General features: G+C 47.5%; 1 protein-coding gene across 8 annotated transcripts in view; it reads right to left on the reverse strand.

The window, feature by feature from the left end:
- Nucleotides 1-17,209, reverse strand: part of prkcz (protein kinase C, zeta) — a 643,052-nt gene that overhangs the window by 348,744 nt on the left and 277,099 nt on the right. For all 8 annotated transcript variants that reach the window (XM_038773788.1, XM_038773787.1, XM_038773793.1 and 5 more), the window contains one exon: nucleotides 11,277-11,362. In XM_038773788.1, coding sequence (XP_038629716.1) covers nucleotides 11,277-11,362 — 86 coding nt within the window. The remainder of the gene's footprint in view (nucleotides 1-11,276; nucleotides 11,363-17,209) is intronic.

A 17,209-nucleotide genomic window follows, 5' to 3' on the forward strand; every position in this document is an offset into this window, starting at 1 on the left:
TATATGTCGCAAGGTCATATCTCATTCTTTTGAATGTCGATGAGTACAGGCCCAAACTACTCAACCGCTCCTCATAAGAAAATCCCTCCATACCAGGTATCAAACTAGTGAACCTTCCCTGGACTGCCTCCAATGACAGTATATATTTCCTTAGATCGGGGACCAAAACTGTTCAGTGTTCTAGGTGTGGTCTAACTAGTGCCTTCTATAGTTTTAGCAAGGCATCCCTATTTTTATATCCCATTCCCTTTGAAATAAAGGCCAACATTCCATTTCCCTGAAAATTCTGGAAATACTCAGGTCTTGCAACAGCTTTGGAGAGGGAACATCTTGTACTCTCGCTGGTGGCAAGCAAGGAACCAAGAAGGGCATTTACTGAGGCAGGAATGTGATGTATTGGAACCCCACCGCCGTTTGGACTAAGTTCTGGGTGGATATGTCCATGGTCAACCATGTAACTCAGAGGAACCTACAAGAAACACTAAGTGCAGAGGCCTTGCATTCACAACTGACGAGCTCAAACATTCAGTAATTGAAACAATGAAGTGAATTTTTAACAAAACAACATTCAATATATCAATATATGGGCAGCACGGTAACACAGTGGTTAGGAGAGTTGTTTCACGAGACTTCCGGTTGCGGCTATGACCAGCTAAGTCGCACGTTTGGCTGCTCCTGTTAGGAAGGTGTTTTCGGGCCGATTGGAGGGCCCCTAACGGCGCTGGAACGGCAATTCCCGGTGGGGGAAGGTTCCCAGAGGTGAACCCCGAAAAATTTATGGTCGTCACCCGAAGTGGGGCAGGAAAAAAAGCGGCAGCAGCTCCCCGAAAAAAGCGGGGGAAGAAATCCAAAATGGCTGCCGGCGGCGCACCCGAGGACTGGAGGAAATGGGCGGAGGAGCAGCAGGCCGCTCTCCTGCGCTTCTTCACGGAGCTGAAAGTGGAGCTGCTGGAGTCGATGAACGCGACGACCACCAGGCTGATGGGGGCACAGGCGACCCAAGAGGCGTCAATTCGGGAGCTGCAGCAGGAGATGACTGTGAGGGAGGAGGAGGCCACGGTCCTCGTGGGAAAGGTGGAGGTGCACGAGGCACTCCACCTGAGATGGCAAAACCGATTGGAGGAGATGGTTACCCGCATGAGGCGGAAAGACCTGAGGATCCTGGGCCTGGCAGAAGGGCTGGAGGGGTCGGACCTCCAGGGGTATGTGGCAGAAATGCTGGGCTCACTGATGGGGGCAGGGGCCGTCCCTTCGCCCCTGGAATTGGAGGAGGCCTACAGAGTAATGGCCAGGAAGCCAAGAGCAAACGAACCCCCGAGGGCGGTGCTGGTTCGGTTCCAGCGATTCAGTGACCGGGAGAGGGTGCTGAGGTGGGCCAAGAGAGAGAGGAGCAGCAAATGGGAGAACTCGACGGTGAGGATCTTTCAGGACTGGAGTGCGGAGGTGGCAAAGCGGCGGGCCCGGTTCAACCGGACGAAGGCGGCGCTGCATGCCAAGAGAATCAGATTTGGGATGCTGCAGCCAGCGCGCTTGTGGGTGACCTACAAGGACCAGCACCACTATTTCGAGTCCCCGGAGGAGGCGTGGGCCTTTGTCCAGGAAGAAAAGCTGGACTCGAACTAGAACCAGGGGATACTTGGCGGTCGTTGCCGCTCTGGTACTTTAAGCTGGTCACGTGGCTTTCTTTTGGTTGGATTTTCACTTGGCCGTATTTTTGGACCTTTTTTGTTCTCTATACCAGTTTTTTTTTCTCTTTTTCCTGTTATTTATAATGTTATGTTGGGAGGGCGGGGTGGGGGGGGGGGGGGGGGAGTGCCGGGGGTATGTGTTTCTTGTGGGGTTTTTGGTTGTTTTGTATTTATCGGTGTGAGATCGGGGACGGGGGTGGAACTGAAGATGGAGGGGCGGGGAGGGGCAGGGCGAAAGCGCGGGCTTTCCTCTGGTTTCCCGCGCACGGGGCAGAGGAGGGAGGGGGGTGGGAGTAAGGGGCGTGGTCAGCAATGGCTCCCTTTCCCGCGCTGGAGCGGGGTCAAGGAGGGGTGGTAAGGGGGGGGACGTCCCCCATGCCGGGAGGAGCCGGAGTGTGGCAGGGGCAGCCGGGTCAGCGTAAACCAGCTGACTTACGGAAGTACTATGGAGGGTGCATCGCGGCTAGGAAGGGTCCTAGCCTGGGGGGGGAGGGGGGTGGGGGGGGGGGAGGGGGGAGGGGGGAAGGGGGGGGGAGGGGGAGGGGGGAAGGGGGGGGCCACCGGGTTGCTGCTGAAAAGGCCAGGGAGGAGAAGTTGAGGACTGGAGGGGTGGGGGGGGGGGGGGGGGGGGGGGGGGGGGGCGCCATCGCCATGGGGAGCGGGTCAGAAAGGGAGGGCTGACTCGGGGCGAGCAGGGGACAGGATATGGCTAGTCGGCAGGGGAAAGGGGCGGGCTGCCCTTCAACCCGGCTGATCACTTGGAATGTGAGGGGGCTGAATGGGCCGGTCAAGAGAACGAGAGTAATCTCGCATTTGAAGGGGCTGAAGGCGGATGTAGCAATGCTACAAGAGACCCATTTGAAGGTGGCGGACCAGGTCCGCCTGAGAAGGGGGTGGGTGGGACAGGTGTTCCACTCAGGACTGGACGTAAAGAACCGAGGGGTGGCGATCCTGGTAGGGAAGAGGGTGTCGTTCGTGGCGGCGGAGGATAAAGAGGGTAGATATGTCATGGTGAAGGGCAGGCTGCAGGGGAGAAAGTGGTGATGGTTAACGCGTATGCCCCGAACTGGGATGACGCTGGCTTCATGAGGCGCCTACTGGGCCTCATTCCGGACCTGGAGGCAGGGGGCCTGATCATGGGGGGGGACTTCAACACAGTGCTGGACCCCGTGTTGGACAGATCGAGTTCAAGGACGAGTAGGAGGCCGGCAGCGGCAGAAGTGTTAAAGGGGTTTATGGAGCAGATGGGAGGGGTGGACCCCTGGAGGTTTGGGAGGCCGAGGGCGAGGGAGTATTCCTTTTTCTCCCATGTCCACAGAGTCTATTCTAGAATTGACTTTTTTGTATTGAGCAGGGGACTGATCCCGAAAGTACGGGAAGTGGAGTACTCGGCCATAGCGGTCTCAGACCACGCGCCACACTGGGTAGATTTGGAAATGGGGGAGGTGCGAGACCAGCGTCCGCTGTGGCGCCTGGATGTGGGGTTGCTGGCGGATGAGGAGGTGTATAAGAGGGTCCGGAAGAGCATTGAAAGATATCTGGACATTAATGACACGGGGGAGGTGCAGGTGGGGATGGTATGGGAGGCCCTGAAGGCGGTGATCCGGGGGGAGCTGATCTCCATACGGGCACATAGGGAAAGGAGGGAGAGACAGGAGAGGGAGAGGCTGGTGGGGGAGCTTCTGGACGTGGATAGTAAATATGCGGAGGCACCAGAGGAGGGGCTGCTGGGGGAACGGCGTAGTTTGCAGGCTAACTTTGACCTGTTGACCACCAGAAAGGCGGAGACACAGTGGAGAAGGGCGCAGGGCGCGATTTATGAGTATGGGGAGAAGGCGAGCAGGATGTTGGCGCATCAGCTCCGCAAGCGGGATGCGGCTAGAGAAATTGGGGGAGTGAGGGAGAGGGGTGGGAACATAGTGCAGAAGGGGCCAGAAGTAAATGGGGTTTTCAGAGACTTCTATAAGGAGCTGTATCGGTCAGAGCCGCCGACAAGGGGAGGGGGGATGGAGGGCTTCTTGAACAAACTGAGGTTCCCCAAGGTCCAAGAGGAGCTGGTAGAGGGGCTGGGGGCGCAGATAGGGTTAGAGGAGCTAGTCAAGGGGATTGGGCATATGCAGTCGGGGAAGGCGCCGGGGCCAGACGGGTTCCCGGTGGAATTTTACAAAAAATATGCGGATCTGGTGGGCCCTGTGCTGGTGCGAGCCTTCAACGAGGCATGGGAGGGGGGGGCTCTGCCCCCGACAATGTCGCAGGCACTGATCTCTCTGATCTTGAAGCGGGACAAGGACCCCGTGCAGTGTGGGTCATATAGGCCTATCTCGCTCCTGAATGTGGACGCCAAGCTGCTGGCAAAGATCCTGGCTACCAGGATAGAGGATTGTGTGCCAGACGTGATACACGAGGACCAGACGGGTTTTGTGAAAGGGCGGCAGCTCAATACGAACGTGCGGAGACTGCTAAACGTCATCATGATGCCGGCAGTGGAGGGGGAGGCGGAGATAGTGGTGGCATTGGACGCGGAGAAAGCATTTGATAGGGTGGAGTGGAAGTACCTGTGGGAGACGCTGGAACGGTTTGGATTTGGGGAGGGATTTATTAAATGGGTGAAGCTGCTCTATTCGGCCCCGACGGCAAGTGTAGTGACGAATGGAAGGAGATCGGAGTATTTTGGGCTCCACCGGGGGACCAGACAGGGGTGCCCCTTGTCCCCCCTGCTCTTCGCACTGGCAATTGAACCGTTGGCGATGGCACTGAGGGGCTCAGGGGGGTGGAGAGGGCTGACAAGGGGCGGGGAGGAGCACCGGGTATCGCTATACGCGGACGACCTGCTGCTATACGTGGCAGACCCAGAAGGGGGAATGCCGGAGGTGATGGAACTGCTAGCAGAATTCGGGGACTTTTCGGGGTACAAGCTAAACTTGGGTAAGAGTGAGGTATTTGTGATACACCCAGGGGACCAGGAAGAGGGAATCGGGAGACTCCCGTTGAAGAGAGCAGGAAAGAGTTTTAGATATTTAGGGGTGCAGGTGGCAAGGAACTGGGGGACTCTCCACAAGTTGAACTTCACTAGGCTGGTGGAACAGATGGAGGAGGAATTTAAAAGGTGGGACATGGTGCCGCTGTCGCTGGCGGGCAGAGTGCAGTCCGTTAAAATGACGGTCCTCCCAAGGTTTCTGTTCTTATTCCAGTGCTTGCCCATCTTCCTCCCTAGGGCCTTCTTCAAAAGGTGACGAGCAGCATCATGAGCTACGTGTGGGCGCACGGCACCCCAAGGGTGAGGAGGGTCTTCTTGGAGCGGAGTAGGGAGAGTGGAGGGCTGGCATTACCCAACCTTTCGGGGTATTACTGGGCGGCTAATGTATCGATGGTGCGCAAGTGGATGATGGAAGGGGAGGGGGCAGCTTGGAAACGAATGGAGAGGGCGTCCTGTGGCAACATAAGCCTGGGGGCCCTAGTAACGGCGCCATGGCCGCTCCCTCCCACGAGGTATACCACGAGCCCGGTGGTGGCGGCCACCCTCAAGATCTGGGGGCAGTGGAGGCGACACAGGGGGGAAGTGGGAGGTCTGATGGAGGCACCGTTAAGAGGGAACCATAGATTCATCCCGGGGAATATGGACGGGGGATTCCAGAGCTGGTACAGGGTGGGCATCAGGCAGCTGAAGGATCTGTTTGTAGATGGGAGGTTTGCGAGCCTGAGAGAGCTGGAGGAGAAATTCGGGCTCCCCCCGGGAAACGTGTTTCGACATCTGCAGGTGAAGGCATTTGCTAGACGCCAGGTGGAAGGGTTCCCCTTGCTCCCCAGTAGGGGGGCGAGCGATAGGGTGCTCTCGGGGGTCTGGGTCGGAGGGGGGAGGATATCGGACATATACAAAGTAATGCAGGAGGCTGAGGAGGCATCAGTAGAGGAGCTGAAAGCCAAGTGGGAGGGGGAGCTGGGAGAGCAGATAGAGGATGGGACATGGGCTGATGCCCTGGAGAGGGTTAATTCTTCCTCCTCGTGTGCGAGGCTTAGCCTCATTCAATTTAAGGTGCTACATAGAGCCCATATGACGGGGACAAGGATGAGTCGGTTCTTTGGAGGTGAGGACAGATGTGTCAGGTGTTCGGGAAGTCCAGCGAACCATGTCCATATGTTTTGGGCATGTCCGGCACTGGAGGAGTTCTGGAAGGGGGTGGCAAGGACGGCGTCGAGGGTGGTGGGATCCAGGGTCAAACCAGGATGGGGACTAGCGATTTTGGGGTGGGGTGGAGCCGGGGGTACAGGAGGCGAGAGAGGCCGGAAGTACTGGCCTTTGCGTCCCTAGTTGCGCGAAGAAGGATACTGATACAGTGGAAGGACGCGAGGCCTCCAAGCGTGGAAACTTGGATTAATGGACATGGCAAGCTTTATCCAGTTGGAAAGGGTCAAATTCGCCCTGAGAGGGTCGGTACAAGGGTTCTTCAGGCGGTGGCAGCCTTTCCTCGACTTTTTGGCTCAAAGATAGGGTGCAGAGGTCGCAGCAGCAGCAACCCGGGGGGGGGGGGGGGGGGGGGGGGGCAACAACGGGTGTGGTGGGCTATTTAAGGTTGTAATGCGGACAAATTTGTTCGCAGTTCATGTTTGATGTTAATTGTTGCTTTGTTTGTTTTTGGGGGGGGGAGGGGGGAGGGACAGCGCGCGCGGGGGTCGGGAGGGGGGGGATATTTGTTAAGAGGGAATATTTTGTAATAGTCTATGGTTAGGGGGGGTAAATATTTTCATGTAAAAAAATCTCTTCAATAAAAATTATTTTTAAAAAAAAGGAGAGTTGTTTCACAGCTCCAGTGTTCCAGGTTCGATTCCCGGCTTGGGTCACTGTCTGGGCACGTTCTCCATGTGTGTCCGTGGGTTTCCTCCGGATGCTCCGGTTTCCTCCCACAGTCCAAGGATGTGCAGGTTAGGTGGATTGGCGATGATAAATTTCCCTTAGTGTCAAAAAAGTTGGGTGGGTTTGCTAGGTTACAGGAATAGGGTGGAGGTGTGGGCTTAAGTGGGGTGCTCTTTCCTGAGGGCCGGTGCAGACTCGATCGGCCAAATGGCCTCCTCCTACACTGTAAATTCTATGGTTGTGATAGAATGGAAAATTAAACACCATCCTTTGATCTTTTAACAGTGCAGACTGATGGGTTAAACTGTATCTCTCTGCCTTGCATAAAGATAATAAGCAAGGGGATTTTCAACAGTTAGTTACTGACAGACATTATTGAAAATATTTAAATGTACAGAAGATAAATCAACACATCAAAGAAAAAGTTAATATCTGCAGCATGGTTCAATTTCAGAATAAAACAGTCAACAGTTCAAACGGACACTGTATTAATCTCTCGTTCTTTTCAGAATGCTGATTTGACTGGACTGTATCATTCCAGAATTTTCTATTTAAATCAATTTTCAGCATTCAGGTTTTATCCTGTTGTTCAAGTTGAAATTAGCCCACAGCACAAAGCTGCCGGGACAAACTTAACAGTCTCGCCCACGAGACCACAAAGCTGGCTCGAAAAGAATTACAAATTTACACTCTTCTGAAATTGAGAGTTAAGTGGTATTTGGTAACTTTACTCCATACAAAGAGCAAAACTCTTACTACACCCATACTCTCACTTAGCTTGAGCAGAGCAGTTTTATTACATCTGAATCTCATGATTGTTTAACTGTAGGTAGGCGATGAGCATCATTAACTAGGGATTTATGTCACGGCGCCGAGGTCCCAGGTTCGATCCCGGCTCTGGGTCACTGTCCATGTGGAGTTTGCACATTCTCCCCGTGTTTACGTGGGTTTCACCCCCACAACCCAAAGATGTGCAGGTTAGGTGGATTGGCCACGTTAAATTGCCCCTTAATTGGAAAAAATGAATTGGCTACTCTAAATTTAAAAAAAAAGAGGGATTTGTTGGTGCACCTGCACAGGTCGAAATTGGCCTTCATTGGTTCCTGATGAAGCAACGCTTTAAATTTAAAATTCTTATCCTGGTTTCAAAATCCTTTCATGACCTCTCCTCTCTCTATCTCTGTAATTTCTTCCAACACCATAACCCTCCAAGATATCTATGCTCCTGGCTTATGCATTGTCAATTATAACTGCTCTACCATTATAGCTCATAATTTAAGTTGCTCAAACCTCTGGAATACCCTCAAAATAAATCTCTGCCTCGCTACAGTAAAGACACTACTTAAAACCTGCCTCTTTGATCAAGCATTTGGCCAATTCACGTCATATCTTTTTATGTGGTTTTGAGTTATACTTTGTTTTATTATGTTCCTGTGGAGGGCTTTAGGATATTTCATTATGTTAAAGGGCACTATATATATGCTCTTAGATTAGGAGGTGCCAATTTGTAATGTGTATCTCTAAGTAAATGCTTACAAAATTATGTAAAGATAGTCTCTGGTTCTGGTTCCTTCAGCTGGTTTTCTGTACTAAAACAGCCTTTTCCCATGTTCCTACCTAAGTGTGCCTGCCTTATTATCCTTATGTTGCTATTTCTTCTCTCCTCTTCCATTTTCTCCTCCAATGTCTTTGCTTCTTTATCCCTTTTTTCCCTTACGGGTGGGAGATGGTGGGTGGCTTGGTTGGTGGGAAAAGGTGCTGCTAATAGTTACTAGCTAAAATTGTGGCTTGGGCTACACGGGAAATGTGAACACAAATGGTTCATTTCCATTCCCCTCTTTATCCCATTTTCTTCTTAATCTTCATTCACCCAATAATGTTTAGTTTGAGGAGGGAAACTGCCCATCTATCTTATTCCACTTCAGAGTTTGAGTGCAAAAATGAAGGCTGACACTCTAGTACTGGAGCACTGAGGGAACACTGCAGGGTTATCTTTCAGATGAGATGTTAAATCGAGTCCCCGTTTATCTACTCAGGTGGATGCAAAATGTCCCAAAGCACAATGTTGAAGAGCTGGGGAATTTTCTGTAGAATTCACTACCCCAGAGTGCAGTGAATGCCAGGACACTGAGTAAATTTGAGGAGATAGAAAGATTTTTAATTAGTAATGGGTTGAAGGGTTATGGAGAATGGGCAGGAAAGGAAGTGAGGTCAAAAGAAAATCAGCCATGATCGTATTGAATGGCGGAGCAGGCTCGAGGAACTGAATAGCTGACTTCTGCTCCGAGTTCTTATGTTATCCTCAGTTCCTGGGCTAGTATTTATCCCTTCATCAGCATCACAAAAACAAACCGATGATCTGGTCATTGTCACACTGCTGTTAGTGGGACTTTTCTGTGTGCACATCAGCTGTCACATTTCCTATATTAACAGTGACGGTTAAAAACAACGCCTCAAGGACAATCAAAGAACACTTAACCGTATATTATTTTATCTTCTTTTATTGAACTTTAACTCTCTTTATTTCTGATACATGTGTGTGGTGTGTGCATGCTTCCAATGACTGCATGAGGGATGAATGCTTGGCGTTACGTTGTTATTTTTCTCGGTTTTAGTGGCTTATAAATTTGCACTTGCTTTGACTCCAGAAAACCTTCTTTGGTTGACTCCTTATTGCTCACAGGTTAAATAGTTAAATACATTCTGATTTTAAAAAGGCATATCCTCGCGAAAAATAAACTTGGATCTTTCTTGTGACCAACTGGGGAGGTTCAGTAGAGGGGAGCCAGATCACCCCTTCCTGCATGGCTGTAACAAAATTAATATAGTGTCCAAAAACCAGAATGCAAAAGCTAAAATTATGTAACACACATGCGCACACACATTTATGCATTCATATATGTATTTTTTCAAATATTAAAAACAGAAGATCATGTTGGAAGCTGAAGCAAAGTATTTCATCAGCTCAGTGAATGGCGCTATTGAGCCAAGAAAATTATGTATATTACACATGCCCGATGAGCAAATCAAACTCGGTTCAAAGATTGATCACTTTCCCGTGCTCCTCACACCCATTTCCAACCCTTTAAAAAAATCTGTTTCACAGGGTGTGGGTGTCACTGGATAAGCCATTTATCAAGCATCCCTAGTTTCCTTGTGAGGGTGCTGATGGTCGAAGGCACACTCATACTGCTCTTAGGGAATGCCTGGATTTTGACCCAGCGACAGCAAAGAAAAGGCGATATTGGTTCAACTCCGGATGATGTGTGGTTTTGAGGGCAGCGCCGGCCCTAGGGTTGCTGGCGCCCCGGGCAAGCTGAACTTCGCGCCCTTGGGGGGGGGGGGGGGGGGGGGGGAGTGACCACCGGCGAGCCTGGATCCATCCGCCATGTTTGTGCGGGGCGGCCTGAGGGAGGGCGGCCACCGCGCATGCGCTGGTTGGCACCGGCCCAACTGCGCATGCGCGGGACCCGCACTCCTTGATGGCGCCCCCTAGCACATGGCGCCCCGGGCGACTGCCCGAGTTGCCGGTACCTTGAGCCGGCCCTGTTTGAGGGGAACTTGCAGATGGTGGTGCTCCTCTGCATCTACTACCTTGTCTTTCAAGGTAATAGAGATGCTACTGAAGGAGCCTTGGTGAGTTGCTGCCCCAGGAAAATAAACTTCCCAGACTCAACCACGGACTCTCCAAGTCACCTGTAATTGCTCGTCTGATATTCTCGCCCATGGATTCTGGAGTTACCTCTTGAAACCTCCAACTCTCTCATCTTCAGACTTTTGTTACAGAATACCTCTTATCTAGCTTTTAATTATCTTTCCTATCATCATCAGTTACCCTCTTTTATGATAATCTTTACTGTCACAAGTAGGCTTACATTAATACTGCAATGAAGTTACTAAGCCCCTAGTCACAACATTCCGGTGCCTGTTCGATATATTGAGGGAGAATTCACAATGTCCAATTCACCTAATAGCATATCTTTCGGGACTTTTGGGAGGAAACCGGAGCACCCAAAGGAAACCCACGCACACACGGGCAGACTGTTCAGACTCCACACAGATAGTGACCCAAGCCAGGAATTGAGCCTGGGACCCTGGCGCTGTGAAGCAACAATGCTAACCACTGTGCTCCCATGCTGCCCATGATTATCTGATCGTATTCCTGCAAAGTATTGTGGAAAATTTTCCTGCATTAACGTTACGTATAAATGAACTTGCTTGCTGTATTCTAAAAGTTTTAAAATTATACATGACCCTTTTAACTCAATAAGCAACAAAATAGCTGGTGAGGAGAAAATTGCCAATATTGTGTAAGTACACTATCAAGAAAGCCTAAATAACAAACTCTTAAAATTCCTAGTGCCAGCATTTAAAGGCAATTAGCAATACATTTTTTTTAATGAGCTGCTGGTTTCAAGAAATAAATAGTAATGAACTGCAAATTATAGATAACTGTAGTGGGTGTTGCTTGCTTGCAATATAAAGTCAATTGACACAAATAACAGCATGCTGGAGCCCCAAGTGAAATGCAAAGTCTACTATATTGATGGTCCCTGTGGTAAATAAAGTAGAAAGCACCACTTAATCTCTCTCCCCCACTCTTGCTTCAAAATCAGATAAATGTTCTGGATATTTTTACATGGATTATGTCATTGGGAGACTAATTATTATAGTTATGAATGTCTAGTAAAGGCACAAAAAAAAATACCAGTAATGAAAAAAAGCAACTTACTCACCCTGTTAAATCGTTTGGCCTGAAAGAGATGTCCATTCACACGGTAAAGCTTCCGCCATCTTCTAGCCCCACGCCTATAAATTGATTCTAGAACAGAGAGAAAAAAGGTATAAAAAACAGCATAGTATACCGCTTCTTGCAACTGACTCTTATGCAAGATGCTGTACAAGTGTTATCATCTCTCTTTCCTTCTCTCTGTGTCACAGAACGCTTCGCACAGTCTGAGCAATAAAATACAGAATCGTGGAGATTCAGCGACAAGATGCTGCAAGGTTTCTGTGGGATAATGAATAAATGGGAAAAAAAATCACCCCATCATTGCCCGTTTATATGCCACATTCATGTGCTATTTTAATCTTATTAGAATTCCAGGGCCGTTGTCTTTTGGAAACAGAGGTGAAACCGAGAAAAGGCATCATATGCATTTGGAGGTATCCTTGGCTACAGCAGTTATTGTTACCATATAATCTGGAATAAAAGAGAAACACCAAAGTAGAAGTGCTTGAGTGCTCTCCTTCCCCAGAGGGTACATTATACCGGATTTAAAACAGTGATGTAAAACAGTACTGGCTTTGCTGTGAAACCGCATCATTGCAGCAATTAAATCAGCAAGCTAAACACTGTTTGCTGTCAACGAGACTAAGGCAGAAAATTAAACCGATTTCCATATCCTGACTCATACACAATGATCACAATTTTTTGAAACGTGGCACTTGTGTTTTAAAAATAAAACCTCACTAAACGCAAGAAAGGCAATAAAATTAAAGACTTGAATTTCTGATGCATCCGTCATGACCACAGAATATAGCAAAGTGCTTTAAACCTAATGAGTTACTTTTGAAATTCAATCACTGTTTTGTAAAAACTGGAAGGAATCAGGAGGACTCGATGGGCACTGGCAGCAGATATGAGTGCATTAAGTTCCTAACCTATTATCTACCAATCGCAAATATTTTAATGTTTTTTTGAGTGAAAGAGAGGTCAAAAAACCTCCCTAACCCTAACTCTGCATTCTATCGCCTATCCTCGGACTATGTTCAGATAAGGTCACGGTACAAAAACAAATCTTCTGGCGTAGTAGCTAACGTCTCTGAGCCAGATGCTATGGGTTTGAGGGTAACCCCAGGGCCTGATATTCACATTGTGAAGTGTGCTCACAACATCGCCAAATAAGTTTAGCATCAACCTGCAAACCCTTTTGAAAGATGCAAGTGGCAAGGAGGAGAAATTTCTCGTCAGTCAGCAAAGAAAGTTAGAGTCTCCATCATCACAATCCATAGCTCCAGACTAAAACATGCATGTAAAGTGAAAAGTACTGTAACACACCACCACACATGCCAGTAACAGGCTACTTGATCCTTGGGCAGTATTTTTCGCACCTTGGAGAAGAGTTTGACGACAGGGGTCCAAACAAAGAGGTGGGAGCTGCATCGCAATTACTCCCTACAATTTCCTGCCATGGAAGAACATTTCCAGGATTGCAGGATTGGGTGGGGAATTATTTCACCCGCTTGCTCCATGGACATGGGTAAGCAATTATGGTGATTCCAATTAGTATTTTGTGCTGGCATTTTATTGACATCAGAGCAGTCCTCGCTCTGTAGCTGCTGGTTCAATCAGAATGCGGAGCGAACCTCTATGTTTGTGGGACTCTTGAAGCCCTCAACCGGCCTCTGCAGTGCCCACCTCTCTTGGGTGAGAATGCAGAGGTTCCAGAGCTGCAGGTCCTCAGGTTGGGCTCGCAGCACCTAGATCCCACCTGCCATGTTAAATAGGACAGTGAATGCAAAGGCAGCCAATTAGAAGTGGAAAATTGCACCGGCAGGCACTCAGTAGAGACTATGATCTGCCATATAGTCGTGGCATCAAGTTCACGAAGCTTGCAGTAAAACTCAGCTCATTATGCCCGTAAAACAACTTGCGCTACCTTGTCAAAACTTACACTTTAGTTTTCTCCCCATACACTTTAACATTCCTCTTTTTCAATTGAACATTTCAATCTCTTAATAAGCTCTACTTCAACACAAAAATTCTATATTGTGACTATCGTCTGTGTGAAGAATTTTTTCCCAATCTTCCCTTGTGGTTATCTTAAATTTGTGCCCTCTGGTCAATGCTTTGTTGGTCAATCTACAATTACCATTCATCCTAAACAGCTTCACCAAAAATAAAATAAACTTAAGCCACTCTTCCGAAGTGTAACCCATCACTCCTGGTTACATCCTGGTGAATCCATGCTCCAGAATTTTACTTATAACAATTGAAGTACTCCTTTTGGCTTCTGAACAACATGACTTGTGGTTTAATTTTATCATCGATATGAAGAGTATCGGTGTTATATTTTGGAGCATTATTTTCCAGTTCAAAGACCCACTTTTAACATCAAGACATTTCTGGGTCAGCTATTATCAGATTAGCTGCACAGTACATTTCCTTCCACAGCAAGTCTTTAAGCTGCCTTGCTTAAAGTTGTTTTGCTTTAACATTGTTTATCAATTTGTGGGTAGCACAGTGGCTATCACAGCTGCCGAATAACACCAGAAACCTGCGTTCAATTTTGCCCTTGAGTGGACTTTGCACTTTCTTGTGTCTGCGTGGGTTTTCTCTGGGTGCTCTGATTCCTTCCCAAAGTCCAAAGAGTTGCAGGTTAGGGGGATTGACCATGATCAATGCGCGGGATTACAGGGATAGGGTGGTGGAGTGGGCTTCGGTATCGTGCTCTTTCACAGGGTCTGTGCAAACCCAATGGTTTTAAGGCATCTAAACTTTGTCTGTGTCTCACCACCACCCCAAACTCCACGCTGCACCTTGGCCCAGCAGCCACTATGTTGTTCAGATGCCAGAACCAGTGTCGCAGTCACCAGTGGTCCAGGCGGCAGGACGACAGTGAGGCCCAGGGTCTGGGAGGTATGCAGGGCAGGGACAGGAAACTGCCAGCCACCAATCAAGTGATAGAGTGACACTGCGCAGGGCCCCCACTTTATCAGCAGCCCCTCCTTGCAAGCTGTCATGAAAAGGTTCAGGCTCTGGAGAGAAAGAGCAGGAAAGGAGAGAGGACCGACAAAGACAGAGTGGGTGTTGAGAGACAGAGAGAGAGAGAGAGAGAGAGAGGCAGAATGGGAAAGCAGAGAGAGAGAGAGAGAATGACACACACACTTCAGAGGTTGAAGAGTGGGAAAGGAGAGAGTGAAACACAGTGGCAAGGAATCAAGTTGAACTGAGTTTCGGGAGTGCTGAGGGTGAGACTGTGCTGCTCAGGGTTTGCTTGGATAATTTTGTGTCATCAAATTTGAATTTATATAGTATTTGTTATGTTCAGTGATTTATTTTCTTTTAAAGAATCCTTATTTAAAGGGAGAATGTAAATGCAGATGCAGTTCACAGAAGGTTTACTAAACTAATGTCAAGAATGGGCAGGTTATTGAAAAAATATTGGACAGGTTAGGCTTTATCCACTCTCTTTAGAAGCCTGAGGCCACTTGATTGAAATATACAAGATCCTGGGGTGTTGGCAGGGTCCATATGGAGAGGCGGTTTCCTCTTGTGGGAGAATCTAGAACTAGTGGTCAATGTTTTTTTAAAAAAGGGGTTGCCCATTTAAGACAGAGATGAGAAGAAATTTTCTCTAAGGGTAGTGAGTCTTTGGAACTCCCTTCCTCAAAAGGCAGTGGAATTAGAATCTTTTCATGCTTTCAAGGCAGTGGTAGAAACGTTTTTGATAAACAAGGGGGTGAAGCAGGTAACCAGTGTTAGTCAGGACATTACATTTTAGGTCAGCCATGATATTATTAAATGGTGGAACAAATTCGGAGATGAGTGAATTACTCCTGCTCTTAGTTTGTATGCAAGTTATCCCAGCTAGGAATGCATGGTGCTATACATATATGATACAGTATTTAAACTTGTATTTCCATATAAGAAGTGTCTGAGGGAACCCAACTCCTGCTTTAAGATTGATTCCTATCAGAACCCATGACTCACTTTACGTTGTTGCACTTAATGTCACAATTTTCAGGAATGGAACCACAAGTGAGGACTTACTCCATTCTGACCCAACATCAAAAGAATACTCATTGTCGCACCAATATGACATTTGCTATTTTCCAATATCAGTCATATATTTGAGCGAGTGTGACAACGATTAATGGACATTCGGGGGCAATTGAGTATTATAAAGACATGCCACCAAATTTGTGTTGAGACAACCCTGACAGAAGCATTTTTCATTCTTATTTCATCATTCTCAACAATATCTGGGGCTGTTTAGCACAGGGCTAAATCGCTGGCTTTGAAAGCAGACCAAGCAGGCCAGCAGCACGGTTCAATTCCCGTAACAGTCTCCCCGAACAGGCGCCGGAATGTGGCTACTAGGGGCTTTTCACAGTAACTTCATTTGAAACCTACTCGTGACAATAAACTATTTTCATTTTTACATTTTTCATATCTCCTTAGTAAGTTTGAAAAAACGAAACAGTATATGTAGAATTGTATTGCCAGCGGATTCATTGTCAATAACTCATGTGAAACATAAAGAATGCCAAGTATTTTTTTATGTATGTTGCATGAAAGGTGCCAAGTAAATCTTGACATGCAGTGTACTATATTGAAACACTTTGCAAGATAGGTTTAATAAAAAGAGGGGTAAATATCGATTTTTTTTCTGCAAGACAAGATTAATGTTAAAACTAGACTGGTGAAGAAAATTTGCAGCAACAGTTGAAAACAGAAAATAAGAAAAATCAGAAAACATCAATGACAGTGATAGTACAATGAATTACTTGATGCCTACAAACAGTTTAAATATACGGCCATCCAAGCAAATTGCATTCTCCAACCAAAAACCTTGTTTGGCTGGATGTATTGTTATTATTATTTCCCATTATGTATTTTTGGGATGGATTGCTTGTGAAGCAAAATTGCACTTAAGACAATTAGCTGGAGTAAGGGGCCTTTCAATATTTGTGTTGTTAATCAAATTCTCAAACTTATGTACTAGCATGCTAATGCAGTTGGTGGGAAATAGCTAATGTAACACCTTTACACAAGAAAGGAGAACGGCAGAAATCAGGAAATTACAGGTCAGCTAACCCGACTGGGAAATTGCTAGAATCCATTATTAAGGAAGTCATAGTAAGATAATTAGAAACATCATAATTTGATCAGGCAGAGCCAACATGGTTTGTTGAAAGCTAACTCAAGTTTGACTAATTTATTGGAGTTCTTTGAGAAAGTAACAAGCATTTATTGGAGTTCTTTGAGAAAGTAACAAGCAGGTGGATAAAGGTGAACCTGCAGATGGTGTATTTGGATTTGCAGAAGGCATTTGATGAAGTGCCACATCAAAGATTACTACACAAAATACGATTACATAATAAATTGGCACGGATGAAGGATTGGTTATACTAAGAGGATGCAGAGAGTGGAGTTAAATTGATCGTTTTTATGTTGGAACGTTGTGACAAGCGGAGTGCCACAAGGATTAACTATTCTCAATCTACATCAATGATTTGGAAGAAGGGACGGAATCCACGGCAGCTAAATTTGCTGATGACGACAAGACAAGTAGGAAAGTAAGTTGTGAATGGGAAGTCGAGAATCTGCAAAGGGATATGGACAGGCTGAGTGGGCAAAGATTAGACATTTGGAGTATAATATGGGAAAATGTGAACTTGTCGACTTTGGCAGGAACAACAGAAAAGTGGTGCACGGTTTAAATGAAGAGAGATTGCCGAACCCGATGGTACAGAGGACTCTGGGTGTCCTGGTACATGAATCACAAAAAAAATGCAAGTACAGGAAGTGATTAGGAATGCAAATAGTAGTCCAACTTCCGGCGGGGTAGGAGAGCGGTCGCGGGCAACGGAGCTCTGACAGTCACGTCCAGTTCCCGGGGGAGAGACAAAAAGAAACAAAACACGCAAACCGGCCAGACAT

The sequence above is a fragment of the Scyliorhinus canicula genome, chromosome 16 (genome assembly GCF_902713615.1).
Source record: "Scyliorhinus canicula chromosome 16, sScyCan1.1, whole genome shotgun sequence".
NCBI classification, from domain to species: Eukaryota; Metazoa; Chordata; class Chondrichthyes; order Carcharhiniformes; family Scyliorhinidae; genus Scyliorhinus; species Scyliorhinus canicula.